This window comes from Takifugu flavidus, chromosome 5 (genome assembly GCF_003711565.1).
Source record: "Takifugu flavidus isolate HTHZ2018 chromosome 5, ASM371156v2, whole genome shotgun sequence".
In the NCBI taxonomy this organism is placed as follows: Eukaryota; Metazoa; Chordata; class Actinopteri; order Tetraodontiformes; family Tetraodontidae; genus Takifugu; species Takifugu flavidus.
Window position 1 is genome coordinate 3,542,698 of NC_079524.1, and position 18,353 is coordinate 3,561,050.

The window sequence follows — 18,353 nt, forward strand, 5'->3', positions numbered from 1 at the left end:
CGAGGGCTTGGTTCTTAGACCTTTCTGTCCCTGTGACCAACGGTGGCTGTCAGTAGCAGGGTCAGGAGATGCATGAGGGATGAGAATAAGAAGCTGAACAGCAAGAAAGGAAAAGCCAAGAGAGGGTGCAAGAGAGAGAGGGAGAGCGAGGGAGAGTGAGGGAGAGAGTGAAAGAGAGAGGGAGAGTGAGGAGAGAGTGAAAGAGAGAGGAGAGAGGGAGAGGAGAGAGGGAGAGTGAGGGAGAGAGTGAAAGAGAGAGGGAGAGAGAGGGTGCAAGAGAGAGAGAGAGAGAGGGAGAGTGAGGGAGAGAGTGAAAGAGAGAGGGAGAGAGAGGGAGAGTGAGGGAGAGAGTGAAAGAGAGAGGGAGAGAGAGGGAGAGTGATCGAGAGAGTGAAAGAGAGAGGGAGAGAGAGGGTGCAAGAGAGAGAGGGAGAGCGAGGGAGAGTGAGGGAGAGAGGGTGCAAGAGAGAGAGAGGGAGAGCGAGGGAGAGTGAGGGACAGAGTGAAAGAGAGAGGGAGAGAGAGGGAGAGAGAGGGAGAGGGAGAGAGAGGGAGAGAGTGAAAGAGAGAGGGAGAGAGAGAGGGAGGAGAGAGAGGGAGAATGAGGGAGAGAGTAAAAGAGAGAGGGAGAGAAAGGGTGCAAGAGAGAGAGAGGGAGAGCGAGGGAGAGTGAGGGAGAGAGAGGGAGAGAGGGTGCAAGAGAGAGAGGGAGAGTGAGGGAGAGAGAGTGAAAGAGAGAGGGAGAGTGAGGGAGAGAGTGAAAAAGAGAGAGAGAGGGAGGGGGGGGGTGTACTACAAAACACTCAATGTTTGGACGTCATCTAATTTAGTCAAACTTAACAGCAAGAAAACAGAGCTCGTGGTGGTGGCACCAAAGTTTTAGGATCTTCTGCCCCAGGTCGCTGGCTGCTACATCACCCATAACCTGAGCATCATCCTGCTTCCAACCTCTCCTCCATTTACACATCAAATCTGTCACAAAAGCTGCCATTTTGCTGCTCAAAATGATGTCCCGAGTCCGGCCGTTACTCTCCAAATCCGTCGCCGAGCCCCTCATCCAGTCCTTCATCCACCCTCCCCTGATTGTCTAAAAAATCAACATGTGACCAATCAGCAATCAGAGGCTGCAGAGATGGCAAACACAAAAATCAAAACAGAGAGAAGCTCTGGGAATGCTGTTAAAACAAAAGTGAAAAACCACTTAAATTGTACTGAGATAAGATTATTTCGCAGCATCGTTACGGTTTTACACGCCTTTGTGTATTTAGTTTTAAACAGTCAAAAGTGATCAACTGACAGCTGGTACTCATACAGCCAAAACGTAATAACAGTTTTCTGGAGCGCTTTAGCGCATCATCGCCGCCTGCTGGCCGTTTAGAGAATAGAAACGTGTGCAGCCGAGTGATTTATGGTCAAAGAAAAAACACATTTTCAAATACCTTTATTTTATTTTTATTCTATAATTGATTTATAATTATTTATGTTTCCCCTGATTGCTTAAATTTTAGTACCTTACAAGTCGTATCTGAATCTTAAAATCCAGGTACAACAGTATCTGCAAAGGCTTTATAATATTCCACTGAAAGTCCCCCATATCCCGGTGAATTCCCGTTGGGCTATGGATGATTCTAACCCATCTGAATCCTGAGATTGAAGCTTTGGCAGGTCTGCTGCTCTATATCGTCTTCTAAAGTATTGGGAGTTATGGAAAATGTATATAGCTTTTCATTATATGGTTGGAATATCCTGTTTACATCATTAGCAACAAAAGGTGTTTATCCGCAGTTTTATAACTGGTTCAGTATTAGGAAAGATTTTTTTTCCATCCTTAACTGTCTGACTGATATTTTCCCTATTTTACCTTCCCATTTATAAAAGCTTGTTTTATCTATAAACAGCATATTCTGCTTTATTATTATTAAATAACAAATAAAATAATAATAATAATATAATAATAATAATAATAATAATAATAATAATAATAATAATAATAATAATAATAATAATAATAATAATAATAACATCGTTTTTAAGCTTGCAGAGTTCCTGAAATTTCCCATCAGAAGTGTCCGGACCAAATCTAATTCCTTATCTTTTATTCCCTTTTGTAAATATTAATCCTGCTCAGATTCTCTCTATTCTTCGGAGTGGCCATGAATTTCCCTCTCATATCTGCCTTTGAGGCTTCTCACACGGTAGCTATTTCTTCACTTCTCTTAATGTCAATTTGAAAAAAGGCTTTTTAAATCTTCCTCCATTGTCAGACTCAGATGAGCCCATCATCACTCCAATGCTGAGTCTCCATCGACCTCTGCCTTTAGATTGGCCTTACTAAGTAGTTCCGCTGCGGGGAATATCTGACAGTTCCACAGTCGGGTTCCATCTGATGTTGAGCTGGTGTCGTTTGTGCTTGACTGGCGTGAACGCTTTCCTCTCCTGCGCTGGCTCTTTAGACACGTCCGGGAACACGGACCCCCAGACGAATCCTCGCTTTCCTTTGGCTTTTTAAAGGAACGAGCCTTTGATCCATAATGTGATCACAAAGGGATCAATGCAGCCGATTGCCTCAAAAGGCGGCTCAGCCCCAGTCTTGGGAGCTGATCTGTGTCCAGCACCGCTGCCAGTTCCTGTGCTCCCTCCCAATCTCACACTTCCCATCAGCGTCCACACCAAGTCCCTCCACGAGAACCTTTCAAACACTCAGACAACATCCTGTTAGGTCTCCTTTAGTCCCACCAACCTTACATTATTTAGCCTGCTTTGGTGCACCCACATGACTGCTTATAGCAATAAATAAAGCTGTTTTTTTTTAACTACATTACTGTTAAAGTGAACCTACGACCTGTATAGCAGCCTGGAGACAATCACACTTTCTTAGCGGGGAACAGTGAGCTACATGTGATTAAGCAGAACTATGTGTTCAGATTACTTTCCCTGTCCCTGCGAGCTTATCTATCAACCAGATTGTAGTTTGATAAGCTCATTATGATTATTGATTGGACGATGACAAGCTCATTCCAGAGAGGAAGAGTCGGCACTGTCACAGTCCCGAGTGTTTCTTTAGAAGAAAAACCGGCCAACATTGATTTTTCAAAATTACGAAACATTATTTTCACATTTACTGTTACCGCGTGTGACAGACACGTGTCGATTGTTCCGTATTATTTGGGATGATTCCTCATCTTACGGGATGAGTGGCAACCCTACGATTAGAGAACCCCTCTTGAAAATCTTGCTTTGGGCCCCTGTTCAGCTGGGGGCGGCCTGAAGCACAAACTTCAAACCAGCAAAAACCTGTTGCAACACTTGGAAATCCTCTAATTATATATTTCACATTTGTGACACAAAGGAGCAGCTTCTCCTTCTCGTAATTTCACGTTGAGCTAATGGACCCTCACTCAATGGGACGTCTACACAGAAGCTGAGTGGAGCCTGATGGGAGCCTCGTGCCTCTGTGCCCCACTGGTGAGCTCTCAGAGCAACTCACAACTGTTACGATGCTGTAACACTTGGGTTTTGCTCAGGGGCACATCAGCAACACGTTTCATGCTTCAGTTTCTGTCAGAGTCCAGTCGCAGCCTCCCTCTGCCGCCCCCGAAAATCAACTGTGCTTTTAAAACCTGCTTCTTTATCTCTTCTGACTGATTCTGCCTCGTGCATCACGGCTGCACTTTGCCGCAGTCTGACGCCAGTGATGCCTTTTCTTAAAAACAAAACAGCACGACTGCGACCAGTCAAAATGAATTAAAAGATTCAGAGTGTTGTTTTTCGTCAAGATCAGCACCTTGGAGAGCTCCGCACCTCGTCATGATTGACATCGACGTGTGTGTTACGACTGTAGTGCTGCATCCATGTGCTAGTAACCAACTAGAAACACCACAAATGTACTGATTTTGAAAGGCTTTCATTGAACAATGGAAATCTATTAGCCATTAAATGAATAAAAACGCGGCTGTAGTCCTTGCTATAGACAAGAGTTAAATAAAAGCAGATTGCTCTCCATTGTGTCATTAAGTTTGTTACTCTGTGTGTGAAGTACATCAGCCTTGCTTGTCTTGTGTGTTGGTCCATGCAAAGAGTTGTGACGGGGGGGGGGGTGTCTTTGCTGTTGTCTGTGAAAGCATCACCGGAAGCGTGGGCACCACGTGGGATGTATTCAGAGGTTGGACGTGCAGAAGGACGTGTGTGTGTGTGTGTGTGGTGTGTGTGTGTGTGAGAGAGAGAGAGAGAGAGAGAGAGAGACAGAGAGAGACAGAGAAGCTTCCAGAGTTGGAGCACCAGAGTACATACACATGTCCGGTCTCATGAGCCACGACAAAGGCGGAGGAGAAGCCGTCTTCGTGGTTGAGGGTGCAGCTGCGAACAGGGTGACACATCCCGGTGACAGGAGCGTAACCTGGAGGACATCAGGGAGACGGCATCAGACAAACCTGCACATCATAGCCACCTCTAATGTCACGACCACGACTACTGCGAGCGAGAGCAATGGGCAGATTCATATGAAATTAATAAATCATTTCGAACAATAAGACGCCAGCAAGAAACACTTTTGCAGATGTGGACTTCACATGATTATCTAAGCCCTTGAGCGCTGAGGCCAATCTCAGCTCAATTATAAGGTAACGTGGCGTCTGCAGTTTATTCTTTCATCATTAAATCCAAGGTTGGCCAATTGTGAGGCTCATGGAGAAAGCTTTAGAATGAGCTTTTAAAAGTGCTGATTTAAAACACGGGAGCGCTCCCCGACCACGATTTCCTCTCAAATGGTTTTCATGAGTCATTTCTGTTATTCTTTTAATGAAGCAGCAAAGCAAAGATGAAGCGGTGAGTCCATCTTCTTTAGGTTCTGTAATAATGATCATTTTTCCTGCAAAGTTCCCCTAATTTAGAAGGAATTCAGCTACTTTTTACAAAAGAAAAAAGCCCATAAATGGAGGTGGCGATAATTGTGTCCCTCTGTCCAGCCACTGTCCGTTTCCTTGCACTCATTCTGATGTAAGATGCAGAAGATGAGCTTAGACAGCACATACCACAGGATTATTGCAGGACGAGGCAGGAAGGAGACATTTCTGTGATTGTCAGCATCCGTTTTGGATTGTGACCGACTCACAGCTCTGCTGCCGCGCTGCTTCCTGCGCCTCGTTTGCAAGATGTTGCATCAGCTGCTGTAAACACGATATAAACACTAATACAGCAGAGTGAGACGTCACTGCCGGCAGCACTGACGCGCTGCAACACAGCCAAATTTAGGACAGACATGTGTCTCCTTGTTTAATCCCGGCACTGCGATGGAGACGGTTGCACAGCTGTTCGGCCAAATGTGGATTTTTTTGGGGGGGGGGAAATTGGAGAAATGGAATCAAGCAGCTGCACAACCATTCAGGTGCGCCGTGGTTAGCATACGCTTGCTGCAAGACTAAAACGACCATTCTGTAAAATCAAAGGACGACTCGTGACCAAAACAAGTGTTTGCTTGGTGTGCGTAAGCCTCTAATCCTCTTGGGATTTGGCTTTGATTTACTCTGGAACTTGCATGTGGAGGGAAATGAGATCATCCAAATCACTCAGCCCGTGTTTAGATCCATGATTAAGGAGCTGTTGTGAACTCAAGTGCTGATTTGGATCAACGATTCAATATTGACTTATTTTTAAGATGACGATTGGAATGTGAAGTAATTAGCATGGGGAAAAATGGTTATTGGCCCTGTTTCAGGGGGACCCAGGAAACAACTGAGAGACTCTCAGCACTGCCTTCTTCCCATTCTCTCCTCTCCTCTCCTCTCCTCTCCTCTCCTCTCCTCTCCTCTCCTCTCCTCTCCTCTCCTCTCCTCTCCTCCCAGCCCCCATCAGCAGGAGGGTCCCCCTACATGAGCCTGGTCCTGCTCCAGGTTTCTTCCTGTTAAAGGGGAGTTTTTCCTGCCACTGTTGCTTGTTGGGAGTCAGGCCCTGGGATTCTGGAATTTGAAGATGATTCGTGACATATTTTTAAACTGAAGCCTGAAATAACAAATCTTTTGTTTGAAAAAACAGGTTTAGACATTTTTTAAATCAGTGTTTATGCTGAGCGAGCAGGATGTATCTTGTAGTCTGATATTTTCTGACAGCCAGTAAATCATCATTTTTCCCTGTTCTGCATTTATGTTTTGACACAACATGAAGCAACAGGACGTGCCGACGTTATAATAGACACTGCTGCCACGAAGCCTCACACAGTCCAATCCCGTTGTGGAAGATCTTTCCTGCCAAGCACGGGGAATAAATGGGACACGACTTACAGTAACTCCTTTAGCGTCTAACGTTTCCAGACACTTCACAGAGGAAATAAATTCTGGTGTGCTCGTGCGTCACCACAGCACGGCTGATAGAAGCTTCCAATCATCAGACTCCTCTCCGAAGAGAAAACCTTCATCAAATTTGCCTTGGTGACCCCTGTATGACCTTTTTAAATGACACCAAGGTTTTAATAAGCTCCAAATTGATTTCCGTCCAAATCGTGCCATGTTAATACCTCTGTGAGATCTCATAAATAACTGTGGCCCCTCAGGCTGAACCAAAGGGAGTCGCTTCATGAGAATCCATTTTGATCTTTTTATCAAGATGGACTTTCCAAAAATAGTTTTTTCCATGGATGGATCTGAAACAACAATATCCTCTAATCGATATTGTTGTGTGATATTAAGTGCCTCATATGGAACACTGCTGAGGGTTTTTTTCCCCATTAAATCTGCTTCTTTCCTGATAAAGTGCAGCTGCAGTCATGCTACATCACATACAAATGCATGTTTTTATGCTTTCTGTGAAATCTGACCTATATGTATGGAAATATGGAAGGTATACACTCTTTCCCACTTCCTCTCATTAAATATGTATAAAGTGGAAACAACAACAATCAATTTTTGCTTAAAGGATCAAAACATTGGCTTTTTATATAGTGGAAAAACAGCGTGCAACACTGAACGCTAATTAGGTAAGCTAATGAAATGCGCAAATGCCACCTCAAAAATGGATCAATATATTTTACTTTCTGGGGTCTTTGAGAGGCTCGGTCATTTCTATTCTTCCCTCTCACTCAGTAAAATCTGCTCAATACTTTTCTGTTTCCACCCAAGAAAAGGAATCAATTTCAAAACAGGTCATGTTCAAATAAAAGAGCTTAATGACATCGTGTTAGCGGCACAAAATCAGACAATAAGCACAAGATGATTGTAAATGTTTCCTTTGCTCTTTGTTTGTCTAAAAGAGGGAATTGAATAGATTTGACCTATGGTGAACCACAGGAAAGAAATCGTGTTTTATTATAATTGATATCAGATAGCTACCTGCTGATGATTAATATTAAAAAAGAAAAAGGTTTTCTCACAAGGTAAGCATTTGAAATTGTCTGGTGGTGACAAAGAACAAAACAAGACTTGTATTTCCTGTATTTCAGCAGCAACCTCGGCCAGTTGAGGTCAACAAGAGCCGTTTAAAGCAATTCCAGTTCCAGTTCTGAGCTCAAAAAAAGTAGTTGGTTCAGTTTTATAAATCAGTCTTTTGCTAAAGTTCTAGTTCACTTTCACTGTTTGTTTTGAATCACAAATAATGCATCCAAAAGGCAGGAGTCCAGGAACTTTTAGGGAAAGGTTAGTGGTTAAAACCAGCAGAAACTAAAACAACTAATGGAAATACTGGATGAGAACACTCACATTCACTCCAACGGTCCGGACTTGTTGACAGCCAGAAACAAGAACCCGCCTGCACACAAAGCCCGCCCGTGCTGACACGAGCTCACCACACTGCGCACGGCTGCAGGCAGAATTCATACGTCCTGAAGTAAATTAGTTTGATGGAACTTTGAACTCAATTTAATTACAACTGATGGCTGCAGGGAGACAATCCCTACCATGTCCACACACTTTATTTTTAAAGCTCAAGTGTCTCAAGTGTTCTCTTAATAGAACGTGAAAGTGGATGTTCTGGGTCGTGGACATTTACACGTCCCTCATGCTCCTTCTACTAGAGTCACAAATGTACTGTAACCAACTGAGGATGAGAAATGTAAGAGCCTTGAGAGGTCTGAGACGTGTGGCACCAAATGTGGAGTCCTGACATCAGACCGGAGCACTTCTTTAGTGGAGGCACCATTAACACCTGGGACAATGTGGACTCACACGTCTGGCACCTTTAATGATCCGCTACAAATGAGTCCTCGTGCTGTTTTGGGAAGCAGCTTCCTGTCTGGAGAGAGGCGTGAGAGCAGGAAATTAAAAACTGATCCCCAAGCACGCTCCCAAGAGGTGAAAGGTCAAATGAAAACACCAGCCGCCACCAGCAGGCTTGTAGCCACTGCAGGATTCAGTCCTGTTGGAGACTGACACAGCAGATTACTGTACAAACACGCACACACACACACACACACACACACACACACACGATCCGCTTCAGCACAATGAAGGGCTGATAACTGGGCCGGGAAGAAAGCGCTAATAAAAACTCCCAACTGGTCTTAGTCAGTCTGACATTCACGGATTTCACAACCATCTAAACTCAAACAGCAATTTCAGCCACTAAGAATCTCCTTTTTTTAAAAAAAAAAAACAACCTCAAACAGAGAAACCTTCATGTCTTCTCATTGCCGCATCAAGACAGCACAAATTCAAACCCAATGACGGACACATTTCCCTCTATCTTGAGGTGGATTCCTCCTCCAACCTCTCAAGAGACGTCGTCTTTTAATCTTCTCCAATTCCATAATGATGCAGCAGAATTAAAAGATCTGCTAAAAAAGGAGAAGGTCCAGTCCAGTAGCACCCGCTTCATCGCACACTCCTGTCACTTATTTTAGAGAAAAATATCAAAGTCCACCACAAAGGAATTCAATATAATATAGAGGTGTTTTCATTCGACCGTGTTTTTCATGTTCAAACGAATAAAAACAGACCCAAGAATTGATGCGTGTGATGTTTGTTTAGTCCTCCAAAGAGTATTGATCAAACAACCTCAGCGTAAGTCTCTCACCAGTTAAAGGTCTCCTGTGTATTTCTCTTCTAGTCACATGTTTGAAAATGAACAACTTAGCATATTCATTGGTTTTAGTAGATACATACAGAAATATTGAAGCCCCCAGAATGGCTACAGTACACAGATCAATTAGAGAGTCCAATGGAGAAATCCATTTTGTTCTAGAACAGCCACCACAGATTCCGACGGTCTTGAAAAGGAGGGTTTTGAGTGCAGCAGTTCTGGTCTATTAGCTGCACTCCCACCTCTAGGGGTCACTAAATCCTCAACATGGCTTCTTTAAACAGTTGCTGAGCTTTAAGGAGTTAGAAACATTACCTGACTGGATTTAAACAATACAATCGTCACTTTATGCGTTTAATGTGCGTATAATATCTTAAATGAAAATGATTGCAACCCACTCCACACTGCCCCCACCAGGCAGTTGTAATAATGACAACACCCATATTGGGCCATTTGGAGTTATTATATAAATAATAAGTGTTATAATAACAGCCATAGGAGAAATGAGTCTTCCTGCTCCTTTTCATCAGCTTGGCCTCAAACAGAGATGCTGAAGGTGTTTTTCTTACACTTGACACAGGTTCTGTGGTGCTGTGGGTTTGATTGTTTCCCATCTGTAACGGGACTGACGAACAGCAGCACCTACAAACAACACCTGAAGTGTTGGCAGAGCTCATAACACCTGTAGTCTGGATTTTAACATTTTTCTGAAAGCCTGTCGTCCTTTATCATGAACTCCTGCGTATATGTTGCTGGCTAATGCTCCCACTCTTGTGAATAATCTTCCTTTAGCGTTTGGGATTCATTCGTTTTTTAAAGCCTGTGGGCAAAACCAATGTAGTGGTTGTTTACGGGGTAAACATCTGAGATGAGGAGCTTTCCTGGGGAAGGTTTTGATTTTCTCCTCACTGTCGTCAACAGAAGACACAGATTTCTGGACATGTGAATTAGCCCTGCTGTGGATCCAAATGGATGATCTGAAACCAGCTTCTTACCCTGCATGCCGGTGGGGCCGAAGCCCTGGCGAGTGAGGAAGATTGCATGGTCGTGGTGTTCCGCATGATCGGGATCGCTTTTCTGCTGCACAAAGGCCCAACGGCACACGTTCTCAAGGCTCCGGGAAGGGTTCCCTCGCTCGATGAGGCTGATTGACTGAGAAGGGAGAATGAGAGAAACTTACTGCGTGAACTCAGACACCCCCCACCCCCCCACCCCCAGTACAATTGTTTCTGAAAGAAACTGGAGAACACAAGTGTAAACAAGCATGAAACACACTGCTTCTCTTGGAATCTCAACCTGGTCCGGGTCCGAGCACCCAACGATGCAGCCATTTATAGGACAGACTGGAGCACAGTCTAATTTTGGGACTATCTCTGAGCTAGCAGTTGCCTTGCCTCCATCAGTAAGGTGATGGAGGGGGGTGGGAGCGTGATCCGACACATGCGCCGACCTGAAATACTGCAGTCGATCATAAAAATACAGTGGAATTCCTTGTTGGCCCATTGATGAATTAAACATGCACAGACATTTCAGTAGCAGCTAATGGAAGTGGAGCAAACAAATGCCAAAATGAATTTGCTCTCTTCATCTTATTAAAAGCACTATAAGCTGGGTGGGTACACATTATTAAGTCAATGCCAATTAACTCACATATAAGTGTGATTCTCCTACATCAGTGGTGAACAGCAGAGAAAGTGGCCAGACCTCTATAATCAGCATGCCCTTTCTCCCATTTACCATCTCCGCAGCCTTAATGAAGGCTGTGAGATTTGCATAAAGAACGGCCGGCGTCCTCACGTATTTATGTCTATTTTACACCACATCACTAAATGCGGTGCTCTATTGCCATTGTGACTGCCACTGAATTATGAGAATGCAGGAGCACTTTCCAAACAGGCTGAGTTGAGTGCTGAGAAGAATGGCTTTGTGGGTGTTTCCGTGGCTGCTGTAATCACACTGAAGCTGGACTGATTTCTGTTCTCTCCCCCCACTGAGGCGTCGTCCCTGGGTCAGATCCTTCCCCCGTGCAAAGACAACAAATTGCTGTGCACATAATTGCCATGCGGAGGGGCTGGCGTCATCACTGCCTGAGACCTCCCGATCATCAGTTGGGACAGAGAGCTTTCTTTCTTATTCCAGTTCATCCGGGAATTCCAAAGACATTTTCAATTGGACCTCAGATTGCGCAGCTCACAATGCATCACATGGAGTTAAATCTAATTTGCTACTTTTCTCTTTCCCACTTTCAAACACTTTCTAAAAACCGCTGGTGTGTTACAGAGAAACTGGAACTGGGAACTCACCTTGGCGTAGCCCAGCATGATCATCCGCACCAGCACCACGTTGATGTGAACTCCCAGCGACTCCTCGTGGTAAATCTCATTCACCTGGAAACCAAATGGGACATTTTGTCACAGGACCATTATAGACAAAGAAACGACATTACTTTCAACTGTCCCGTTAATTGCGGGCCTTTTTTTTTTTGCAGAGAGGGAGAACGTGGGCTAAATGTCCTTGGCCCGCTGATTGGGTGCAATCACAGACCAGTGCCAGCACTCTGTTCACTGAACACACCAGATGCACCACATCTTTCCCCACTAGACCTGTCAAACTGGAAAAGTTCTACTTTAAACTGCAATTTACCTCAATACCTCAAATTCTCCGATTACATGATAGAAAAATACAGCAAACTAGAAATATAAATATTGTATCCATGTCATTTAAAGATGAATCCCAGAGTAGCATGAGTGCATCATCTCCCATCACTCTCACCGTGCATGCCGCTGCTGGTTTGCCATTAAAGCACACGCATGACTGTATCCACTAATATATGAATAGAATCAGTGAACAAATCAAGCCTTTCTCCAGCTGCCTGACACCATATAGGAAAGACCTCGTTAGTAGCTGTGAACATTTGTCAGTGACACTCTGGGTCTTGGGTTTTTATGGACCAGTGATTTCTCACTGCAGTCTCGCCGCTACGCTTCACAATATGCCAGCGTTCTTTCCACCACACATGGTTGAAAAGGCGAATAATACGTTTAAACAGCATGCGATCAGACATCCGGAGCACGCGTGTCATCTCTGAAACAGCACAGCTGCCGACGCCGAGGCTTGTGAACCTGCAGGAATATGATTACAATTAGCCTGCATGAATTCAGGGCTAAGCAAACAACCGTAGCGCGTATACTCTGGTCTCAATATCAATCTCAAGTCATTATTTTCTGTTGCCTGAGGTCTTGCCAGTTGTCTGTATCGGGCTGTAAGAGGCAACGATGCGGTGGAGGGTGACTTAGAAAAGGCGAGAGAAAAGCTGCTGAACGCGCAGCTGCGGCCTGTCTGCCCCTCGGGCCCAGCTAAGATACTAAAAGCTGTCTCAGTCACGCCATGATCCGCTCATTCACATGTTGTGAGACAAGGAAACATCACAGCTTCCCGACAGGTTCCCTTCTTCTCTCTTATCCTCAAAGTGGCGGCAGGCCGCGTCAGAAGTTTATTAAATAAGGTAAAAGAGCCGTCGCCGGCTGAGACGTGCGTGCGCTTTCATCGCAGGCCAAATGACGTTGCTTTAATTAAGTCAACAGTTTCCTAAAAGATAAAACAGGAAGGATTTTAAAAAATATATTACATGTAACATTGTGTCAAGTTTGGTCCCTTCAGCTTTTAAAAAAAAATGTAACTCAATTAGATTTGCCTGAACAGTGTCACTTTTATACAGAGTTCAGTGGTGCTCTCACTGAATTACTGCATAAAATATGAAGTATTTCACTCAAAAATATTATTATTGTTGTCAACTTTCGTGGTGGCGCCAGAGAACAGGTGACTACAATGATGATACAGACGATAGGGAGCAGATGAGTAAATTACAATCCTCACTGCTGGCTCAGCTCTCAACTCAACTCGGATGTAATTACAACTGATTAAGGTGTTAATTAATCATGATTGGACACAACGGTAAATGTCACAGGAACCGACGCCGATTCCGTGATTTCCTTACTGAATTACTCAATGAAATGTGCCAGATTAAAGCTGACAGTTGCATCTTAAAACATCCATCTATTCCCACTTTTATCTCATGCAGAGTCAGTTTCAGGCTCCCCCCGGTGACACTGGGTGGGTGGTGAGATACAATCTGGAAAGGTCACCATGGTTGCCGCAATTACGTAAGCAGACCAACAGATATGCACATTCATATTCAAACCCTTGGGCTCTCTGAATAATGAACATTCAGGAGCAGGAAGAAAATAAATGGAAATGATTTGTGGGTCTGACATACAGTATCTGCCTAATGGGAAAATTAAAACTAACACAATTGCTTGGACTTTTAGAAGACACTAGCATCCAATTTTCTCTGGATTACTCTCAGATTGCCAGAGCTCTTCGGCTGTTCAGCAGAGCATCACTGGCTTCTGCTTCACGAATTAGCCCAGGTCTTCCACAGTGACACTCCCAGGAAGTGGTCCTCATTATAAAAAAGCCAGAACTCTTACTTCCATCCTTCAGTGACGCAGCAGAAACTAAAAATATTTGAGATCCTGTCCAACTGCCTCACAACAATCACACTGAAAGAAGGGAAAGGCTTGGGTTTATAAAAGAGCGGATGAATAGTTGTGTAAATGTTGGCTGACTTAAAGAGAACAGATATGCATAAATGAGCACAGCATAGTGGCCCAGGAAGGAGCTTTGTAATACTTAAAAGCCACCAACAGAAATCAAAAAGTAGTGCTTGACTCAAAGTTCTCAAAAGAACTCATTTCTGCTTCCTTAGATATTTTTGGTTTCTACATTTTCAACAGTATTGTGCCCCCCCCACATGATTCTGCAATAATTAGTCAAACTGACAGGAAGGTTTGAGCCCCGCAGCCTTTAAAAGTGTCATTACTGTAGGAAACAGACTGTGCCGGGCGTAGAAGCATAGAGAAAACGAGCCTTTGTGCAGAATTTTGTATCCTCTTCACAATTCTCATGCAAGTGACAGACGGTTTTTCTTTGGAAAGGAGCAAAACGTCGGAATGGCACGGAGATTTCAGGGCAGGCACCGTTGCCAATAAATGGATTGATGCGGTGGCTGTCTGTGTCTGGAATATCATGAGAGAGAACATGGGAAAAGACAGAATCCCTTCACCAGAGGATCACTTGTCGTGCTGCACCTGCGCTCCGGCGACAATTATTAAAGACGGTGCTGATCTCAGCACTCCAGCCTCATTAGTCACGACAAAGGTAACAAAAGCAGAGCACAGTTCATTCTTATTGTGCCACAGAACGGAGGCCATATGTTGACTATTGAGATGGACACACAGATTAACTGGCTCCACAAATAGTCCAGTCAATTAAAGCCTCTGATGCACAGACGCACGGAGGCTCTGGAGAAATCATAGGAAAAGAGGAGCGAGAAGAGGGAAACGGGGAAATAAATAAACCTGGAGGACTCAAGACAGGACTTCTGCAGATTCTAATCACTTGGCTGAGATCGAGATGGTAATTTGCCCAGTTTTACTGGTTATGCTCATTAAATGTGGCCATTATTCACTGAAGTTGTGGAAAGAAGATCGAAGATTAGGCAAAATATGCATCTGTGTGAGTAAATCAGCGTGGGGAAAAATGTTGGTATTAACTAGTTAGATTGTGACGGAAATAAGGAAAAACACTGCAGATTTGAAAAGCTCTAGAGAGTCAGGAATGAAAGAAGCGTGTGCTAAAAAAGTAGTTCCTTTGACTAAATATAGCTTAATATTCTCTTTGTTAGCTCTGAACTGCTGGCTGTCACAATTACTGCATGCAGACCTACACTCTGGAGGGACAGCCGGGCTGACACATGTGGGAGAAAGGTCCACTTAAGCTCCGTAGTGATCACAAGACCCGTTGACATCAGTCAAAGCTGACCAGAAAATCTACCGAGAAAGGTGAAAAAAGTTATGCTCTGAAGGCGGCGCCTTCGTCTCGAGGGGTAATTTGGACGCGGCATACAGAATTGCACTGTCGATCAGAGAAACAGCTCAGGAACTTTAAAAAGAATCCCCGCGCTGTTCCATGAATCATTAACCAGTCAGTAAAAGCTCAAGTGGGAGACATGCTGAGAATCTCAAACAGCGGTTACGAGTCGCTGCTCGACTCCTGCGCCTCTCTCAGCAGACGTCTTTTAGGTGGGACGCTGCTGCTTAATGCAACGACCTGTTGCAGAACCCTCAAAGAAAAACGGCATTAGTAAACGTTATTGGCTGAACTCAAAATCACAAGGCTGGGCTTTGATTATATTTTCATGGCTGATCTGGTCCATATAACAGAATTGTCACATCTGATGGGAGAATTTGAACCCAGATCCAAACACATGGGGATCCAGGCTGATCCAGCAACAGAAGCTGCTTTTGCAAGGAAGCGCCGAGTGGGATGGGAGCGCGTCACCATATGCAGCATGGAGGGCACGCTGAGAGGACCTGGGAACGCAGGTGTCAGGCAGATCTAAAGGCCGCTGGTGCGTGGAGGAACTGACAGCATAACCCTTCAGTTTTCACACTTGCAGAGACTTGGACGCATGTTTGTTGAGTTTATGAGGTTCTATTAGTTCTGCGGCTGTCTACTGATTGGTATTAATTATCATCCCTTTTTAAATGTCTTATAATCACTTCTGGCAAAATTTGATTTTGGGGAACATGTGATGACTTGCAGGATGTCAACACTCTCCAAGTGCTCCTCACTGAATTGGGAGCAATTTGATTTATGAAACCAAGACTGTCCTGCTGACTAAAACTTGGATGTCACATTATGTTGGCTCAAAATGGAGAATCAAGCAATCTCACCTTTGAGAAATTAAATTTGTGCTTTATTTTGGTCAGTTAGACACAAGAAAAATGTTTTAATAAGGAATCTGTGATGAATATTGTGTATAAATGAGTCTTGAACATACAGCTAGTGAAGAGAAGCCTGCAGGCATGCGTGCTGAGCCATGAAAAGTTAAATCTCTAGTACCTTCAATCAATATTGATTCAAAGCCTATAATGCAAAGTCATTAAATAGTAACATACTCGTGAGAGAAGGGAGCAACATCAGTGAAAGAGAGGTGGGAACAGAGGTGGGAACAGAGGTGATTCAGGGCCCAACAGCCTTAAAAACACCCTTTTTTCACATCTGAATTCTCAGTTGATTGTTAAACGTTTGACCTGTCTTTAGCTTGGAAATCAGTAGCTTTTCAACCATAATAACAGGATCGTGATTCACTCTGAAGAGCTCACTCTGGCGGGGCTGATTACTGCTGCCTAGAAAAACACCGTGTTGTTTCTTTTTTAAATATTGGACCTGATGAGGTTCCTGTGCCACCAATTTAGCATTAACATTGAAGGGCGACTCCTCTTTTACGTGCACTTCACATGCATAACCTTGCACTTCATGTCATGCACGCCTTTAAAATTTTATTGCTGAACCAGACAACAGAGTGTATACACTCTGCACGCGTATACAGTACACGAGCATTTGACTGTGGGTGGATTCTAATGATCAGTTTAATTGTGGTCTGGAGAGGGTGCGTGTGTTTGTTTGTGTATGTGTGTTTGTGTGTGTAATGAATGAGCTTCCCCTCTTTGAAACTCCAGTAAACCATTCCGGATTTGCACCTCTCCTTTCATGATGCTGATAGGTCACTGACTCCTAGCAGTTCTCCAAAAAAAGCATTTTAAAGCCTCTAAGCAGCAAGAAGGTGTCAGGATGAGCTCCAGCAGCTCAAAGCCTGTCAGAGCTGATGACTTCATTAATATGCTGACTGTGAAGCCTCATTAAGGACGCAGAAGTTCTGCACTGCAGCTTTGACACGTTACAAGTATGATCAATGGACCTGAAACAGCGTCCCATGATCTTACAGGCTACAGAAGCTAAAAAGGCTGCATGGAACGTGCACGGCTGCACCATGTCTCGCACCCCATATAACGACAATAACATATATAGGAAAGGCTCAGCAAATCACCAGCCGTTCTCTCTGCAATCAACAGCTAGTTTCCAAGTGAAACTAAATCAATGGCGCCCCCCTCCTGCTCACGCCTGCTGTATGGATCTCCCACTGATAAACAGCGAAGCCATCTGAGGCGAAAACATTGTTAACGATTAGCTGTGCTGCTTTGACGACGCGCCTGTTTTCAAGCTTGTGGCGCACAGCCATCCAGAGTTCCTGAGGTTTGATCGCCAGCGGACCGATGGCTAATGCACAGCAAGGACACGGCTCGGGTCAGAAAATGGACCGAAGATGATGTGGGCCTTGTTTATTCTTCGCCATCTCACTGAAATGTCTCATTCAAGGAAGGTCTCGGCGTGGAAATGCCTCGGGGAGGGTGACTCTAATGATGGCAAAAGAGAGATGATGGAAGAATGTGAGAAAGGGGGGTTTCTTGATTAAGTCTTGATCCCAATGAGGGGCCACCACAGTGAAAGCAGACGCAGCAAAGGAAATGCCTGTGGTGGAACGTGCTCCTTGTGGACTGAACAGTGGTTACGTTATCACGAGGGGTTAATAAATGTGTCTTGGCATGCTGAGAAGTGTAATATATGCACTGATACATGTGATTAACCACCAGCTATGTTGCATATACAACACCGAGAAGGTTCCGGAGGGAGCATCTCAATGTTGCTGGTAACAGAAAGTGGATCTCAGAGCAGATCAGAGCTTAGGGGGAGGGGAGCTTAAGGTCCTGGAAGAGAAAATTGAGTGCTTATTAGTTCTGCTTTAACATCTGAATAAAGGAAACAAAAAACAACTTCAATTTAAAAGGTAAAAATAACTTCAACGGAACTCTGAACAAAGACATGGTTCTGTGAATGGATGCAGATGCTTGTGGGAGCTGAATGTAGCCGATAGTTTGGCGGGAGACCAAAACGGATCTCATTAAATCCTTTTACAACCTCAAAAAGATGCAAAGTGTAAAATCAATTCCTCAGACACGCTTTGATTATATTAAATTAATTTGCGATCACTAACGTGTGCCTGAATCTCTAAAAGAATATTCAATAAAACATCCTACCAAATAATAACCTCGGGAACAGGCTGCTTGACTGATGACTTCAAAACAGATACAGCAACACATAGACCATCGACCATGGGGTCTCCGTGGGGCTTCTACATCATAAGCCCCTTTTAGCGCTATTCAAAATGGTGACTTACAATATTCATGAGCGTGAGGAGGTAATTCTGCACGTGCTCCTTGCCATGAAAGCGAACAACAGAGTCATCCACCCCCAGTAGGATTTCTATGTTGTAGTCGTCCTCCCCAGCGTCTCGGCGGCGGCGGCGACGCTTAACAGTGTCATTGACCTGCTGGGTCAGGGAGTCAAGAGTCCCAGGGGCATCCAGCTCTGCCTCTGCATAGGAA

The 18,353-nt window shown here is 44.3% G+C and overlaps 1 protein-coding gene across 3 annotated transcripts in view; it reads right to left on the reverse strand.

Moving 5' to 3' along the window:
- Positions 1 to 18,353, reverse strand: part of adamts3 (ADAM metallopeptidase with thrombospondin type 1 motif, 3) — a 74,074-nt gene that overhangs the window by 22,871 nt on the left and 32,850 nt on the right. For all 3 annotated transcript variants that reach the window (XM_057033508.1, XM_057033507.1, XM_057033509.1), the window contains exons 5-8: positions 18,146 to 18,342; positions 11,307 to 11,390; positions 9,999 to 10,155; positions 4,291 to 4,396 (exon numbers count right to left, since the gene is read on the reverse strand). In XM_057033508.1, the coding sequence (XP_056889488.1) occupies positions 4,291 to 4,396; positions 9,999 to 10,155; positions 11,307 to 11,390; positions 18,146 to 18,342 (544 nt within the window). The remainder of the gene's footprint in view (positions 1 to 4,290; positions 4,397 to 9,998; positions 10,156 to 11,306; positions 11,391 to 18,145; positions 18,343 to 18,353) is intronic.